The sequence below is a fragment of the Cenococcum geophilum genome (assembly GCF_001692895.1).
Source record: "Cenococcum geophilum 1.58 unplaced genomic scaffold K441scaffold_13, whole genome shotgun sequence".
Lineage (NCBI taxonomy): Eukaryota > Fungi > Ascomycota > Dothideomycetes > Gloniales > Gloniaceae > Cenococcum > Cenococcum geophilum.
The window spans coordinates 1593502-1609963 of NW_027137571.1; the positions used below are offsets into that span (position 1 = coordinate 1593502).

General features: G+C 50.2%; 7 protein-coding genes across 7 annotated transcripts; 3 read left to right on the forward strand and 4 right to left on the reverse strand.

The window, feature by feature from the left end:
- The first annotated feature begins 913 nt into the window (after positions 1-913).
- On the forward strand, positions 914-1732 carry K441DRAFT_47505 (uncharacterized protein). The gene is made up of 2 exons (XM_067641874.1): positions 914-1622; positions 1674-1732. Exon 1 carries the CDS (start codon positions 1059-1061, stop codon positions 1461-1463), a length of 405 nt encoding a protein of 134 aa, XP_067505962.1. The 5' UTR covers positions 914-1058; the 3' UTR covers positions 1464-1622; positions 1674-1732.
- A 154-nt stretch (positions 1733-1886) lies between these two features.
- Positions 1887-2360, forward strand: K441DRAFT_551538 (WD40 repeat-like protein; the record flags this gene model as incomplete). The annotated part of the gene is made up of 2 exons (XM_067643105.1): positions 1887-2037; positions 2119-2360. Coding segments are annotated over 2 exons (393 nt in total), but the record flags the coding sequence as incomplete, so codon positions are not given.
- On the reverse strand, positions 2308-2707 carry K441DRAFT_657128 (uncharacterized protein). The gene has a single exon (XM_067648126.1). The coding sequence runs from the start codon at positions 2655-2657 to the stop codon at positions 2403-2405; it is 255 nt and encodes an 84-aa protein (XP_067505964.1). The 5' UTR covers positions 2658-2707; the 3' UTR covers positions 2308-2402.
- Positions 2708-7288: 4581 nt separating this feature from the next.
- Positions 7289-8500, forward strand: K441DRAFT_657131 (uncharacterized protein). Its single transcript, XM_067648127.1, has one exon. The coding sequence runs from the start codon at positions 7374-7376 to the stop codon at positions 8058-8060; it is 687 nt and encodes a 228-aa protein (XP_067505965.1). The 5' UTR covers positions 7289-7373; the 3' UTR covers positions 8061-8500.
- A 609-nt stretch (positions 8501-9109) lies between these two features.
- Positions 9110-10130, reverse strand: K441DRAFT_47545 (uncharacterized protein). Its single transcript, XM_067641875.1, has 3 exons — positions 9637-10130; positions 9421-9573; positions 9110-9364 (listed from the first exon to the last, which is right to left on the reverse strand). Exons 1-3 carry the CDS (start codon positions 9957-9959, stop codon positions 9280-9282), a joined length of 561 nt encoding a protein of 186 aa, XP_067505966.1. The 5' UTR covers positions 9960-10130; the 3' UTR covers positions 9110-9279.
- Positions 10131-10762, reverse strand: K441DRAFT_47550 (uncharacterized protein). The gene has a single exon (XM_067641876.1). It carries the CDS (start codon positions 10662-10664, stop codon positions 10302-10304), a length of 363 nt encoding a protein of 120 aa, XP_067505967.1. The 5' UTR covers positions 10665-10762; the 3' UTR covers positions 10131-10301.
- A 1073-nt stretch (positions 10763-11835) lies between these two features.
- Positions 11836-16308, reverse strand: K441DRAFT_685974 (AAA-domain-containing protein; the record flags this gene model as incomplete). Its single annotated transcript, XM_067651940.1, has 9 exons — positions 11836-12171; positions 12234-13482; positions 13655-13941; positions 13999-14320; positions 14372-14666; position 15016; positions 15219-15802; positions 15892-16135; positions 16186-16308. The coding sequence occupies 9 exons, from the start codon at positions 16306-16308 to the stop codon at positions 11836-11838; spliced, it is 3441 nt and encodes a 1146-aa protein (XP_067505968.1).
- Between the last annotated feature and the right edge of the window lie 154 nt (positions 16309-16462).

Consider the following 16462-nt stretch of genomic DNA (forward strand, 5'->3'; position numbering starts at 1 on the left):
CTGCTGTACGTGTTGTCCATATTTCCATGCAACATGAGTACAGGATCTGATTTTTGGTCACCTGGAATGAATACTATTGTAAGCACCAGCGGTATCCTTTAGAACAAACTGGACTCGCAAAGTTACCCGTACTTAATGCAGTAATGTCAAACTGCCTAGCTATATAACATTATCACAGCCTAGCAATGAATTCTTAGTCCATGTGCTAGACCGTCATCTAACTTCGTTTAGGTCACATAGTAAAGAGCTAGCACGGCATTATCCGTCACCGTCTATTTCTTTTAAAGGTTAGCCAATTGTCTATCTCCCTACATCTATCGTCTACCATCCCCCTTCCCTCCAATCCCCCCCAAATTCTCAACTCCTAACCCCCACGTCCCTTTCCATATTCCTATAAACGTATCATCCATAACCCCCGTCGTCTTATCTAGCACATCGTTCACCAGAAGCTCCGTGTCCCCCTCCCTATAAGCTATTAGGGTGAAACAGGCTCTTACCTACACCCGTTAAAGCTTCGAAGACTAAGTCTACGCTCTCATCTATACTACCTTCGGCCTCGCTAGCTCGGTCCTCATCGCCTTCTCGCGGTTGAGGAAGGGATAGGCGGCCTTAGGGCTATACAAGTAGACTGTATTTCGTGTCGCCGAAGAGTAGCGCGGGTTTGATCTCGCCTTGGCTTTGAGGAAATGGTAGGGAAAGAGTGCCTAACCACTAATCGGATATTTCGAGGCCGTCGACGATTTTTAGAACGGTATATTTATTGCTAACGGTGATATCGTAGATCCTTCCTAGAGATACACAATAGGCTCGTCGTATATACATTAGATAATTAAAACTTTGGTCTGGAGCGCAAGTGGCCTATTCATCTGGACTGCGACTGCCTGCCGGTTCATTCGCGAAGGGCTATTCACTAACGAAAGGCTATGCACAATTCTTGAGGGCGACACCTTGCTGCTACTACTATCCAGGAAGAACACCTTAACGGGATCTAAGTTACTGTTTTGCGGAGTTCTATTCAACCAGGCTTCATTCAACGAGAAAAAGAGAGATTTTACAGCATGCTAAGAGACATTCTTGGAAGTATCGTGGCTCTATTCTCTCCCCTTGCAGTTGATTCTTTGAGCAGGCTACTCCTCGTCCCGAAACAAAGGATAGGCCGGATGCTGAAGGACCTTCATGATACTCTCAATATTCCAACAAACCATACCCGCCCGCTCCGTCCACATCATCCTTCATTTCGCGACTTCCTCCTTGACAAAGAGAGGTGCGGAGACCCAAACTTCTGGGTGGACGAGAAGCAAGCGCATCGGACGTTAGCTACCAGATGCATAAAGCTTATGTCAACTTCTCTTAAGCAAGACATCTGTGGCATTGACGCTCCTAATATGCTTGCAACTGATATAAAGAGCACTCAAGTAGAGCAGAGTCTTCCCCCGGAGATCCAATATGCCTGTCTGTACTGAATTAAGCATCTGCAGAAGAGCGGTGCTCAGCTTCACGATAATAACTAAGTTTCCCAGTTCCTGCAGGGGCATCTTCTTCATTGGCCCTTGGCGCTGCGCTGGATACGGAGGGTCTCCGAAAGGGTTCATGCAATCACTTTACTGGACTCCATCGCTCTTGTAAGACGGTGCTTCTCACGTCTCGAGATAACCCGCTAATTTCTGGTTAAGGCCAGCGAGTTTTCTAGCCTATAGGTATTTATCCACGATATAAAGCGATTCGTTTTATACAGCCGACCTGGAATTCAGCAGATTCCGCTCCAAACACACTCTAGTGCACTTATATTCGCTCCGACAATGAGCATAGTGAGGAAGCAATTTAAGGATTGGGTACCTAAGTGGATACCAAGATTACCTAAGATGGAAGAGCATTAGAGCGCCTTATTACAGACATTCGAGGACCATTCGGGTTCCGTCGATACCGTGGCCTTCTCACCGGACGGCAAGCTACTGGCGTCGGCTGCGGACGACAGCATGGTTAGGCTGTGGGATACCGGCACGGGAGCGACCTTGCAGACGCTTAAGGGCCATTCGGGTCCAACAACGCCGTGGCCTTCTTGCCAGACGTGACGGTACGGTCAGGCTGTGGGATACCGGCTCGGGAGCGGTCCCGCAGACGCTCGAGGGCCATTCGAGCCCCGTCCGGGTGGCGAGCGGCTGGTGTCGGCTTCCTACGACGGCACGGTCAGGCTGTGGGATGCCGGCTCGGAAGCGGCCTCGCAGACGCTCAAGGGCCATTCGTACTCCGCCCAAACCGTGGCTTTCCTGCCGGACGGCAAGCTGTTGGCGTCGGCGCGGAGAGCCCCTCCAGTCAGCTTAAGGCAAAGAATATTGCGCAGCACCAGGACAAACCAGTGAGAGAGCTCGCCTTAAGCCTCTCCTGCGTCTTAACTACCCATTTCAAGCCAACCTAACCATCCTCACCACCGGCCCCGCGTTCTCCCACGCCTTGGCATGGATCCTTGCAACAGTCACCCGCTCGCCATAGTCATAACCCATATCCAAATTCACCGCAAGCACATTAACAAGCCCACTGCTTTCCCCAACAGCAGGATACGCTTCGTCGTCAAACAGCTTAATCTCTCCCTCCACGCGCTTCGGCCCTGCCCTCGCCCAAAACGTATCCTTATGCCGGCTGATCCCTACCAGCAGCATCTTGCTCTCCGTCTCAGTGCTCATGCCCCGCCCCACATAAACGTACCCGGCCTGCTCCCACTATAGCCCACAGCGCTTGCCTCAACGGTCTAGTATATAGCGTACCGCCTGGCGGCCCGAAGCGTAGATGTGGTCCGCGTACGAGACGTATTCATGTTCTGTAGAGATTATAAAGGCTAAGAGAGGCACGGAGGGCGAGAGGAACTGGAGGATGTTGGGGAGGGTTGGGTTGGCGATTGGCACGTTCTCGTCCGCGTCCGTGGAGAGAGCTAGACCTTCCATAACAGCAGCAACAGTATCTTCAGGCGCCTGGACACGGGCAGGGGCAGTAGGGTCTACTGCAGCCGTTGGGTTGCGCGACAAAGAAACTACTCTATGCTGCTGCCCCTGACACACCGTTACGGCCCAAAGCTCTTTCCTATCAGGATTGATCGTAAACTCGCGGACCGGCGGCATTAGTAGCGGCTCGTCGGAGCGCGCCTCCGCGAACAGCCTATACTCTACGGGGCCCTTCCATCCAACCCACAACCAGCTGGGGAACTTCCTGTCGATTTTGTCGTCGAAAGTCGGCATTGCATTCGGGCCCCAGACCGTCAAAACCGTGTTCCTGTTGGTAGGCAACACGTGGTCGAGGACGAGCCTACCCTCCATGTTGGCTGAATTCCCCATAATGCCCAAGGTGTGGCCGCGGCGCGGCAGCCGTCCTGCCAGCGCCCACAGCAGCGCGAGGTCGAACGCGGACGCGGGGAGACCGCAGAGGACGTCGCTGTGGAAGTACTCGTTGAGGACTGTAATGGTGCCTAGGAAGGCGTTGATAATGTCCGAGTCATAGGAGAGTTATCGAAGAGTGTACTTCTCAACGAGCTTGCTGTACACTATAAAGCTCTTAGCTCGCCGCGTCAGGTCCCAGGCCGGCAAGCTCCTGGTGGAGATCGAACAGTAGGTTGTCAAGAGATGTGGCTACTAGTACTTTGCTAGGCATGTCCCAGAATTTCTGCTTAGAGCGCACTAGCCCGTTGACGCCGCACTCCAACAGGACTTTGTCGCAACGGCCGCACTAGAAGTACACGCAGCGCTCTAAGAAGTACAGGCGGCGGCGCGAGAGCATGCGCTCCTGGAACGTCCAGCCGCGAGTGTCCCACCGCGAGGCCTCGAGCGCGAAGTGGAGCGGCAGCGGCGTCGCCACTAAATAAAGAATAACCTGTTCATTGCTATCGCCGCCGTCTGGATCATAGTCCAAGTCCCTCAACCCAGCCTGCACAACAAGCGTCTCAATCTTCTGCGGCGGCCTCATCCCAGGCCTGGCCCCCGGTAGACCCGCGTCCGCGCTGTCGCCGTAAATGGCAACGATCGTCGCAAACGCCTTGCCGTAGACCACGCCCATATACGCGATATCGCGCGCTTTATGTTCCGCGTCATCCTGCACGATGCACAGGGCATTAACCCAGAGGTGGCGCTCGCCGGGGGCGTGCACCAGCACAATGGCATCAGAGATGGTGTTTAGTAGCCTAGCCGGCAGCCCCCCCCTCTAGCAGCAGGACTGGTAGTTTGCCAGGAGCGTCTGCGACATATCAACTGTCCCCCACACGTAGCTCAGCGCGAAGAACTTTACCGCAGAGGTGGCTAGGACTAGGTAGTGGTCCACCACGTCGATAAAGACTAGTGGCACGTCGGCAGCGTAACGCGGGCTGGCGCCACTACCGCGGTAGCTACTATTGCAGGCCTCGCCGTGGTTCTGGTAGCAGTCGTTAAGCCACCACTTGAGCGTGGCGGTGTCAACTTGCTGGCCGGCCGCGGAGCGGAGTGGTCCGTCGTCTTTCCCATTCCCAGCGTCGTCCATAAACTCTTCAAATTCGCGCTGTTGACCCCTAGCCTCCCNCCCCTGCCGTATCGCCTGCGTGTAGTTTCTAGGGCTAACAATCCTCAGTTCCCCAACCGGCCGCATGCCGTACTCAACCAACAGGACTTCCTTCCCGCTGGCCAGCTCGCCCACGCGCAGCATCGTGCCCTGGATCTCCGGGTCAATAACGGCGAGACGCAGGTACAGGGTGTTCCACACCTGGTCGCTGACGATAAGGGAGAGGACGAGCCGGCAGATTAAGCACATCGTTCGCAGTTCCAGCTAGTGCCAGTTGCCAAAGGGCAGGTACCAACACTCCAAGTCCCATTTAAACCCCCGCGGCCACCGCCACCACCATTCTCAGCCATCGTCGGGCTCAGCAGCTTGACGAGCCTACACATATGGCAGAGCTTAGGGTTCGGGCGCCTGCCTTCCGCCTTCACCTTCTCAACACTCTCCTTCTCGAGCTGCGTCTACTTTGCCACGAACTTGGAGTACAACATTAGCACGCTAGGGTCGTAGCCGAAAATGCTTATCATCAGCCCGCAAAAATCCATCACAATTCTGTTGTTAGTCGGGTCCATAGCCAGCCGCCGCAGTCCCAGCTCCGTTTTGTAATCCCTCAACTTCCATCAGGGCCGCAACAAGTGCTGTTCAAGCTCGGCCTTCCCCTTAAGCTGCAGTTCTTCAGCTCTCTTATGTGCCTCCTCGTCAGTTATTGTTTCTCCGCCATAGGCAGCGTCGGCATAGACCCCAGATGCGTAACAAACTCCTTCCCGATGCCGAGCAGCCCATTAACAAAATTGTGGGACTTGCACGCCGTGACTATCCGGTCGTATAGCATTCCCGTTGCTGCGTCTCTTGTCTCCCCACGCGGAGCTAAAGATAACTTCCCCACTTTTGTCGAGAGGCTGGAGATCAGAGAACAGTCAACCGGAGGTATAGTCCCTGACTTGTTGACTTCGTTGTTATAGTTATAGCACAGCCCCCAGACATGGAAGACAGCATCCGCGAAATCCTCCAGCTTTAGCGATAGAATATACCTGCGCCCAAGCACATCGCCGTAGAGCCTGCGACAACTGTGCCGCTCAGGGTACTCGTTTCGCATCTCCATAAGGTGTGAGTGGCCCTTTAAGATAGCTTCTTCTACGTCCTAAACGGACGTTGCGGCGTTTGCAAAATCCCAAAGAAGGCGTATATGGTCCAGGAGATAGCCACCCCTAACGCTATGGAAGACCGGAACTGTCGCGAGCGTTATATTTAAGTAGTGGACCGCGTTACAGAGGTCTGCGACGTTATTTGTCTTTTTATATCAAGATAAATAGAGGGTGGCGATCTGGTTAAGGCACGCGGGCTTTCCCTCTTACCTCAGAAGCTTAGACTAAGAAATCGATTGCGGATATAGGAATATCCGCACCGTCCGCTAAGCTGATTTAGGTCTGAGAGACTTTGGCGAGATTTGTAGGAAAACCTAAACACGGTTTATATAAGAAGACCTTATTAACTTTAACGAAATTAATCTACCCTCCCACAATACCTATTGACATAAAAATTACATTAGATTATAGAGAAAAGCCTACTCTATAAAGCTATGAGATCTTTAGCTCCTTATACGCGCGCGACGTTAGGAGGAATTCGTCGTCGTAGAGGCCCCATTCTACTGCACCGCCGAGCCGCTCAGTAAACACCAACGCTGAACGCTTACGCCCACGCCCACGCCCACGCCCACGCCGCCAGCCCTCTGCGTAGAGCTGTGGAGCTTTGCGAGAGCTCTGCGGAACGAAGCTCAGGGGGAGACCTGCACGGAGCTCTGCACGGAGCTCTACCAAAGCTCTGCAAAAGCTCTGCACGAAATTCCGCACGAAGCTCCGCTCGAAGCTCTACTCAAAGCTCTGCACGAAGCTCTGCACGAAGCTCTACATGGAGCTCTGCACGAAGCTCTACATTAAGTTCTGCACAAAGCTCTACTAAAGCTCTACACAAGGCTCTACACGAAGCTCTGCAAAAGCTCTGCACGAAGCTCTGCACGAAGCTCTGCATGAAGCTTACCCCCTAGTAGTTGTAGAGGCACTCCGGGCCAAGGGAGGATATTTTCAAGGAAGGACTCAACTATAGCACCTACTAAGTATTGCAATAGCTTTAAATAGTAGATGTCTACATATTTATATAGTTTTATTAATATTAGCAGACTATTTAATAAGATATAATATGTGCTTAGGCTTTTAATAACGCGTTTTTTACCTTTAATAAAATTAATATTAGAACTAAGCGATAGCCGTATAATATATACCATTTAGAAGCCCTAAGTCTTAAAAAAAAAGTAACTACGTGTGGTAATAATAACGCGTTATATAAATTAATGAATTAGATATCCGCAATATCCGTTTTACGGATTTTGCTTAGGATTTTAACAAAACTCGCCAAACTGTCTCAGACGTGATTTTGCAATTCGGAAGATGGCGTAGGTTATTCCGACACTAGCTAAAAAATCACGTCTGAGCTCGCTGAGGTAAGAAACCGATGAATATCCGCTGCGCGGATTATCGAATATACGCAAGCTAACCTATTCGATCGATCGATCTGTTTCTTAGTCGCCTCAGACTAAGAAAACCGATTACCGTCCTAAATCAGCTTAGCGGACGGTGCGGATATTCCTATATCCGCAATCGATTTCTTGGTCTGAGCTTCTGAGGTAAATCGGTTTCTTAATCTGAGCATGCTGAGTCAAAGAATAGGGCGCTTTTGAGGCTGTCACGTTTTCTTAGCGACCTCACGTGCAGGCGAGGTCCTCGCATTCATGGGGACCTACGTCGACCTTATTTATCTCGTCACCATTAAGGTCGAACTTTTTTCGGGCTCAGACAGCCTTAACAAAAATGGATGCTTGGGATGACATCGACATCGACCCAGAGATCGCAGCTGCTATGGGCTTTTCGTCATTCGGAAATCAGCTGAACAACAAAAAGAGAAAATTCAATCGTCAAGACACTTTCGTGGACGCTTCTAAACTAAACTCGTCAGGGGCAAATTCGATACAACTCGGTGCTAGGCAAAAGAAAATACCAAGCATAGGTACCCTCCGTTTATCTCAACAAGATGACAAGGATGGAGAGGAGTGGCTTGATCCTGGGTACGTCGAGGAAAGCGTGGATATGAACGAGGAGTCATCCCTAAGTGCCGATACTGTTCTTCCGCCACAAGCCAGCCCTTCTAATTTCGAACCAATCAACAGGGCCAATCCAAGGTCCAAAGGGAAGCAAAATCAATCTGGCCCGTCTGGGCTCGCGCAATTTCTGGCGCGTGGTGAAGTATTCAAACAGGATGTTCCGACCAGCGAAACTGGAGACTCCGGAACAAAACACAGTCTTGATGCTGTCTTCCCGTCTGACCCCTCCCCAACTGAACCTACGGCGTCCGTTCCATCAATACCCTTGGGAACTTTTGGCCGTGATGATACCCACGTACTGCGCAAAGGGGTTAGGAATGCCCAGGGAGATGTGGCCTACTTTTTACCTAGCTTTGTTGAAGATCCCTGGGAGAATCAGCGTAAAGAGAGGAAGTGAAACGATATGCTTTAGGGAATTGATATAGTTTCATATTACTGGGCCGACCGTGCGGGCACCCCTAATCTCGGCACGACTTAGGAGGTGTTTTCTGAACTCTATTTAGCTTCCTTAGAAACACAAACGCTGCTTTTATCTTGCATCTCAAGAGAGCTAGGATTGACTTCATCATTCTTGTGTTGTAATAGCCAGTAAGCTGCCTGGCCTTTTTCCTTAGGGATTCCTCACACTCAAGAGACGTCCGTGCTAAAGCCTTGTCTACAAGTAACCAAAATACAAGCTTAGTATTGGCTAAGAATACATTTGCATAATATGCTGTACGCAGCCATTAGGGAGTCACCTGATTAGCAATATTTTAGTGTTGGTATGGCGTAAGTAGGCCATATTAGAGCGGCGCTAGGGTGCTGGAGGTGGATCCAACGGCCTTCTTTCCATTATCCAATTCAATTCATGATCACGTTCATTGAACCTATCATCACTCATGTGACTCTCCCTCATCAGTCCAGTTATGACGGAAATCACCGATGCAATTCAAGCATGTCATATTTCCTAAGCTGGTAACCTGATACCAAATACATTAAAAACGCGTTCGTTCCATTTTCATTTCGTTTCCAATTTCCTTAATTCATCCATGCATCCATTCAAGGCCCAAAATACAAGGCTAACCCACCAACCCAAATAACCGGGAAGACAATAGCCACACCACCGCCACGCCCATCCCTTCCCAAGCCAAAAGAACGCCTTAAATTCAGATAGCCGTCCCAAGAACCCAACCTCCGGGGCGGCAGAATGCGAGTCAGGACATCTGCATACCAAAACAAGCGGACAAATGGAAACAAGACGAATAGCAGGCAGCCCTACCCAGACGGGAGCCCACATCCAATCGCGAATGGTACCGTGTTCTTGTCATTTCCAGATGGAGCAATTAGCGCGGTTCATTCGTTCGTTAAGCGCCGCGCGCCGGACCGAGCCGCGTCAAAAGCGGCGAGGAAGTGGACTGCGTGAGCTAAGACGCTAAAGGAGTGTAAAGCGGCGATGGTGGAGCGGAATGTGAAGGGTGGAATTGACGTCGCTTGTTTGAAGATTCCGCCAGGGAGAGGAACAAGACCGCCCAGAGTAAAAAAGGAGTTTACAAGAAATCAACAATGATGGGGATTTTGCTAAAAGAACTGGTGAGTCCTAGAAATTCGAACAAGAGAGAAACGTATTGTGGCTCGTCTCAATAATCGACAGGGGCGGGATATTGCTTTGATGCGGCTTTGTATTCGTTGGGGTACTTGCGAGCCGCTCTGTCGTTGAGGGCGCTGGTGTCGTCGTTAGTTTTGGCGTTCGCGAAGGAGCTGAGGTTGGTGAAACTTACGTTACGCGCTTTTGCGTCCATTGCAAATCTCGTTGGACTTCTTTCGCTGTCTTCATTCCGTCGGCAAAGTTTGCTCGTACGCTGGCCAGCCGGCGTTGGGCAAGCGCTTGCAATTCGAGAAGTTCGCGGTGCTTGGCGTTGAGTTCGCCGGAACTAAGGACATGGTTAGTCCTTTATTTCTAGATTTCACAACCAGAGTACGAAACCAATACTTACGTTTGTGCCTGCTTAGCAAGACTGCGATCCAGAGGCATTGGGTCGAAAGCGCCATTAAGACGATCGCCCATGTATTCCATCAAATCAACCCCAGACGCAGCTCCGCTAGATTCGTACTCGCTTGCGCTACCTGCATAGTTGCTTGAGGTCGCTGATGGCTCGTAGGAGGGGACACCCGATGTGGTGACGCTCTCTGGAGCTTCCGGAGGTGAGACAGATACGCGGCTATAGGCATGATGCTGCGTGGTCGGGTAGTAACCCGGCTTCTTGGGCATGTTAATTGGAAGAGAAGCGGCTGGGTAATAACTGTGAGTAGCAGACATGGTGGTGAGAAGCTAGGATTCAGAGGTCGGATGTGACGGGAAGGAAGAGCAATGGTTGGACTGAAGGTGTACGAGAGGGGACTTCGACAGATACTAGTGACGGATGATGAATGGACTTGTGTTTGCTTGTGTGATAAGTGTGTTTGGATAAGTATACTTGTATGTGCAAACGATGAAGAAAAGATTTCAGAAGAACGTCCGTCCTGGCCGATTTGACTCCCCCTTTTATACCTTTAGCGGCGAGGGCAGAACTAGCATCTTTTCCGCTGGGGGATTGCTTTGACCCCTTCATCTGACCTCCAACATCTGACCCCGCTCAAGCTGAGATAAAGTTGCATAGTCCTACATCCACTGAAACCATCTCCCGCTCCATCCGAACCTTGAAGCTTCGTTTCGGCTGACCTGGAAGAATCCCCCAAGAGCGTAGGCCGCAGCCGATCCATGAGCCCTTGGCGGCGATGGGCCCTCAGGAGTGGGCCCATTGGCCGGTGGCAAACGACTAACAGTTAGATACAGAGCTCGTATCAGCAAGAGAAGCCGACGGAGAAAGATTGGCGCCTTGGATGAGGGGTGGGATGTGGAGAGTGATGACTGCGGACAGGCTAGCAATGATGAGAAGCGTAAGGGCAGCAACATCCGGTAAGCGCGCAAACGCGGAGCCCAAGGCCATGGCAAAAGCAGCGACGGCGGAGGCTGTATGTGCATGGGTAGGATGCTGGATGGATGGGCTAGGTGCTGTCAAAGTTGATGCGTTGGCTCGCCAGCTCGCCAACGGCTTTGGACATGTAATCTGTCACGGCTGGAAATAGCAGGCAGACGAGCATGGCAAGTCGTCTCGGCGCTGCAGCAGAGCAGCAGGATCAAGTGAGGCATCGTATCAGCTAATTGAAATAGCTTTGGATGAGTGCAGCTTGCGGGGCTGTGGACGCATCTCATCGCCATCAGCAGTCGTTGTTCTGGTGTCGACCCGGCATTTTTATCTCGGTGCCAGATGCGTCATGGCGGCGGCGATAGCTGCCTCAGGCCATTGGCTGTTCTGGCGAGAACAGGCCCGGGAACGCCCCAACGGCCTTGATCGTGCCACTGATGCCCTACCCCCATCCTTGCAGCGACACCTTTCATGACACCACGCCGACTAAGGGCGTTCTGCTCTATTGTTCACCACCTCAGCTTCATGTAGTCGCGGAGCACTAGTGGCGGTGAGAGCGGGTCCAACGCTTCATGTGACCAGCCATGCGAAGTCCTTAAGCATCCAAAGCACCCTTGCGTTAGGGCTGTGCGTCTGCTGCTATCCGTTCCGACTACACGAATATGTTACAGGCTTGCTTATCCCCCATCTGCGAGCGTACCCTATCTGCCCCGCCTCACCCTTTCTCCAGCGTCTCCGAGTACCTATTCCTAGCATAAGCCTCACTGACTCTCCGCGATTCCGGCACTGGACAGCGTTACCTTGGCTCGGACCAGTCACAGGCATGATGTGCGGCGCCGTTGAATTGTGCGGGTGGCCCATCCTCGCGGCGATCCTGCGGTGCCACAGCTGTCAAAGACCATGTGAGCTGCGCGTGGAGACAGTGTTGTGGAACGAGAACTTGAATTGCAATTGGCATACACTATCCCTGAAGTTACGTCATGTCGGTTCATAGAGATGTCGATGTGATGAAACATTTGAATCTCCTCAACGTTTAATTTAATGGGTTCTAAAATCCTTTCTTTTGAATCTAGACAATCTTCTGAATCACTTTAGTGCTTTTTTTTGGTTGAACGTGTCTTTTCCTACAGAGACGAATACATAATCGTGATCGAACGCTTTTACTTGATCTATTTACCTTGGGCTAAAGCCCTGCGCGGCATATCTAAAATTCCCGATTTCCGTCCATTATGCGAACGCAGTCCTGGCGGTGATAGCCTGCGCTATTACTCGAGCAAAGCGCCCAGGCATATCCTGGTCCTGCTGGGCCGTCTCTATGCCTGTCAAGATCTTCTTAATGCCCACCCCTATCTCTTCACTACCGGTAATCTCCATAATCTCTTTAAGGGCTTGTTTACGATCTCGTGACTCTGAGAAGGCAGGAGAGCTCACCAAAACATTCTCTAGCTCCCCAGCTGTGTTTACATTGGGTACCGCGATTTCAGCATCAAACCGGCTGAATAGGTCTAATTGAGTGAGCACAGACCTTTCTGTCGTTGTGGCGAAAATAAGTAATCGCCGGTTCTGCATGGAGGGCCTTCTGTCAGCAAATTACACCTATGTATCTTGATTGCAAAGTATCTGACCTTTGGAGGCTGCTTTCCCAACAAAACCTTCAGCGCAACCAATACTGTATTGCTGAATCTTGGGCCAATCGGCACCCAATCTACCAGCATTTCAATATTGTCTATTACAATGACACTAAGAGTACTTTTGTACGCATCCCTGAACGTCTTATCAAGCTGTTGTACCTTCTGCATCTCGTTAAAGCCAACCATGTCTTCTGGCGAAACCAGTTTGATGAAAGGGAAACCAGACTCAATCGCCATTTTCGCTGCGAGGGCTGTTTTACCACTTCCAGGAGGGCCATGCAGCGCAACAGACAGCACAGGCGTTGAGTTTAGTTTTCTTACTTGATTAATGTACAATCGTCCTTCTTCGAGGATGTCGTTAATGAAGTTCGAATAATGGATGATATCGCCCCGAATGCATTTTTCGAGTTCTTCTTCAGCAACACCGAAGAGCGGCTTCACTTCTTCCAGTGCATTCAAAAAGTCCTGGCGGTTGACCTTCATGTTAACCACATCGTCGTTGATGGCCGCCATTGTGCCGACTTTTATATGTCTGCTGAAAGCAAAAGATGACGCTGCTTTAACTAATCCATTGATCTCAGCACCTGAGAAGTTTTTCGTCAATCGGGCGAGCTCGTTAACATCGACATCGTTCTCCATGACGTTGTTATTTCGCATCTTAGCGGTATGGATCTTGAGGATCTGCGCTCGCCCTGACTCGTCAGGAAGGGAAATTTCCATGTGGACTTCCAAACGGCCTGCACGAAGAAGAGCCTCATCGATCATGTCCATCCGATTGGTCATGCCAATGAGAAGGATGTTATTCAGCTGATCCACGCCGTCAAGTTTGGAGAGCAGCTGATTGACCACACTGTCTCCAACTCCTGTACCTCCACCGCTAGTGCCTCTTTGCTTACATACTGCATCAAGCTCGTCGAAGATAATGATATGGAGGCCACTCTCGTCGCCCTTTTCCTTATACTCCTTTTCAGCATCTGCAAAGAGCTTCCGTATGTTTTCTTCCGACTGTCCTACGTATTTGTTGAGCACTTCTGGACCGTTGATGACTTTGGGCTCTCTAGCGTTGAGCATTTTGCCGATTTGTCGTGCAATCAATGTCTTCCCCGTTCCTGGTGGTCCGTACAATAGGATACCGCGTACATGTTGGATACCCAGTTTTTCCACTAAGCCAGGGGGAAATATACGAGAAGCAAAGGCTCTTCGAAAGATCTGGCTAAATTCGTTGTCCAGGCCACCTATACCCCTGTGATTGAAAATTAGTTTATAACTCTCAGGCGACTTGATTTTAAATACACAAAGCTCATCCTATATGTCTCCGAGAGATTCCATGTGCTCCATGTAGCATTGAACGTAGATGTCGAACAAAGCCGAAAGCGGAGACACTGACTTGAGGGCCTATAAAAACTTCAACTTACATGTCCTCAAATTTGAAACCAGGTTGAATAATGGAATTAGCTGCTGGCCTTCTGTTAGATGCCTTCAGCTTGATCTCAGATTGTGCACTCTTAAAAAAGTCTATCTGGGTGTGGCGCGTTAAGATCCCTCGAGCGCGTGGGTCGGTCACGGCTGGGGCCGAGGATGCTGCGGACTTCTCCATGGAAAGGTCAACGAGCTGGACGGTCCTTACAGACATCCGAAGATAGACATTCTTGATATCCATAAGAAGTTGTTGCCCAGGAGCTAATATCTGATTTTCGAAGTTCTACCAGCCGTGGGTGTCAGTAGAGTGAGCGCATATTTCCATGTTAAAACCCATCACCTTTATAAACTGTTTAGCTAACTCGTCTTGATCATAAGATTCATTCGTTATCTTTCTGTTGCTCGCGAAGCCCACTTCCACCTCAGTGGAGCCAAGATATGATTGCCCGCCTTGGCTGAATGCATCGTAAGGCTGGATGGATACAATATCTTGAGGGCCTAATGTGATTCCCGCCCAGGTTCTTTGTGCATCCGTGAGCCCAATTTCTCCGGGTGGGCAGCTTTCAGTAGGTCGTGCGGAGAGAACAAAGTTGCCATTGATCAAAATATAGATGTCGGACCCGTCACGAGAGGGAGGGAAGTCTCTTGGAGATACTGCGACCCTGGAAGAAGTCAGTGATAAATTCTGTCATTTGAGGAACTAATACGCTCACAAATTTCCGAAGGCGTATGCGTTGCCTCCCGGACTTTTGATAGGCCTTAGCTGCATCGTGCGTGCACTGTTACCTCCGGCTATAGCTGCGGGTGGCGGTCTTCCCATTGGCGTCCTCTGAGGAGGCTGACCGACATAGTTTGGCGGATCGTCATATCCTCCCAACGTTCTTGTATTATATCCACCTTGTCTTGGGGGCGGTTGCTGACTTGGGCGGCCATAGCCATCGTCTCGTGGTGGTCGAGGTGAGCCGTCTGATCGTAGGCCAAAGGGGTTTGGCATGGCGGGGAGTTTATCTCGGTTGAACATAATGTCGAGGTATTAGATTAAGAGCAAAGAGCGAAGATTATATGACTTTGTTGTGAATTGGCCACGTATAGGGCTGATTGAGGCAGCAGCGAAACTGCTAGGCAGAGATCTGAAGAGATCGAGCCACGTACTGGATCTGGTGATAGGCAATAAAATGCCTCTAGGTATTCGTGAAAGTTGTGGTAGAGCCTGCAAGCATTTAGAAGGCTTTCAAGTACGTAGAGTTTTTAAGGGAGGTTTGCATCATAGCTGTCTCGGCGTCAGCCTCAATGATGTTTCAGCCCTGCACGTACAGATTAATGCTTACTCATCACTAGATTTAAGTTTCTTTCCAACTCTATTTGAGACATTCGTAAATGGAACCTTTTCAGATTGGTATGCTTTCGTCCCATTGGCATTTCCAAGGCAAATTAATCTAGGTAGCTGTTCCATAGAAAGTTGGCTGGGTTAGAATGCCCGCCAAATTTACGTTCTGCAGAAATCTACGTCTATGCTAAAGAGAGCCCTTCTCCACGCTAGAAGCCCTTGCCTAAGCGCACAGATTCGCCACCGCCATACCAAAGGGTTCCCATTCGACAGTTCAACCCCTTCTCTCCTCCCACAATCCATTCCCCGCCATCTTTAATGACCCCCTCGTTAGTATTTGGCCAAAACTCGGCTTTCAACCAATTATTGATCTCTTCAATCTTATCAACTAACGCTTTAATTTTTGCTGGGTCTTGATTGCCCTCGTTGTCCGAAAAGTCCTTAGGGTTGATGAAACGTCCCACAGTTAGATGGCTGGAAGGAACAACATACCGAGAGTCGACCTGGATCCCAGTATCCCGACATAGATTGTACAGATCGCGACGTAGATGATGGTAGGTAAATTGGTCATCTATAGCCGTCCGGCCGTTGGTGAGTGCTTCGCCAGCTGCTGGAACAAAACTTAGAGCGAGTGCGGCTGCGTCGTATCCAACCATTGGCTTAATGAGGCGTGAGCGATGGTCAAAAGTATAATCCGTGATAGCCGGAATACTTGGGTGCATAACGTTAACAAGTCTTTCAATTTCCTCCGCTGTGCGGGAGTGAGTTATCTCTAGAGCGGTCATGTGGAGGCAGTCTTGCGGCATGAGCCAGAGGTCTACTATTAATTAGAATGACCTAACTATTATTGAAGTGGGATATAAAATATCATTCTTAGGTTGGGTAAGTCGGAGATGGGGAACTCACTCGGAGCAACTGCGAGTAATTTCTGCTGAACTTGATGTATCAAATTCTTGACTTTTTGGGTGGGACGTGCCCAGAACACAAGGCAATATCGTGGATCTTTGTAACCAGGCTCAATTGTGGGATCAGAAAGTCGTAGCAGTATTGGATCTATGCTAACACCCGGAAAGTTTCTATCCAACAGCTTGATCTTCTGCTGGCCATTTCGTGTCTCCCTGTGAGCGCTGTATCGCTCTTGAATTTGTTTCTGATACCGCAACTTAGTATGAAAGGGACATACTAAACGAGAGCGCATACAGTGTTGTCATGAGAGGCGGCTATCAACGCATCATAAGGATTGTCGAACGCCGCAGTAGATGTTCCGCTAAGATCTTCGAACATATTGCTCGTGTGAACAGGAACAGGGACCTGTGAAGACATGATAGAACGAGAATGCTATAAGAGAAGAATATATGTACGGGAAGATACAAATCTATCTGGGAGGATCTTATTTTCTATATTTTCCGCGAATGGGCCGAAATCCGAGGGCGTACAGCCAACCGGAAGAGGATGTCGGGCCGACAGACAACTTTAG

Bases quoted from the DNA above. Each gene is read 5' to 3' on its own strand.
- K441DRAFT_47505 (XM_067641874.1), top strand. From the start codon at position 1,059: ATGCTAAGAGACATTCTTGGAAGTATCGTGGCTCTATTCTCTCCCCTT.
- K441DRAFT_657128 (XM_067648126.1), bottom strand. From the start codon at position 2,657: ATGCTGCTGGTAGGGATCAGCCGGCATAAGGATACGTTTTGGGCGAGG.
- K441DRAFT_657131 (XM_067648127.1), top strand. From the start codon at position 7,374: ATGGATGCTTGGGATGACATCGACATCGACCCAGAGATCGCAGCTGCT.
- K441DRAFT_47545 (XM_067641875.1), bottom strand. From the start codon at position 9,959: ATGTCTGCTACTCACAGTTATTACCCAGCCGCTTCTCTTCCAATTAAC. The intron at 9,574-9,636 runs GTAAGTATTGGT...CCATGTCCTTAG, and splicing joins CTTGCTAAGCAGGCACAAAC to TTCCGGCGAACTCAACGCCA. The intron at 9,365-9,420 runs GTAAGTTTCACC...CGACGACACCAG, and splicing joins TGGACGCAAAAGCGCGTAAC to CGCCCTCAACGACAGAGCGG.
- K441DRAFT_47550 (XM_067641876.1), bottom strand. From the start codon at position 10,664: ATGCACATACAGCCTCCGCCGTCGCTGCTTTTGCCATGGCCTTGGGCT.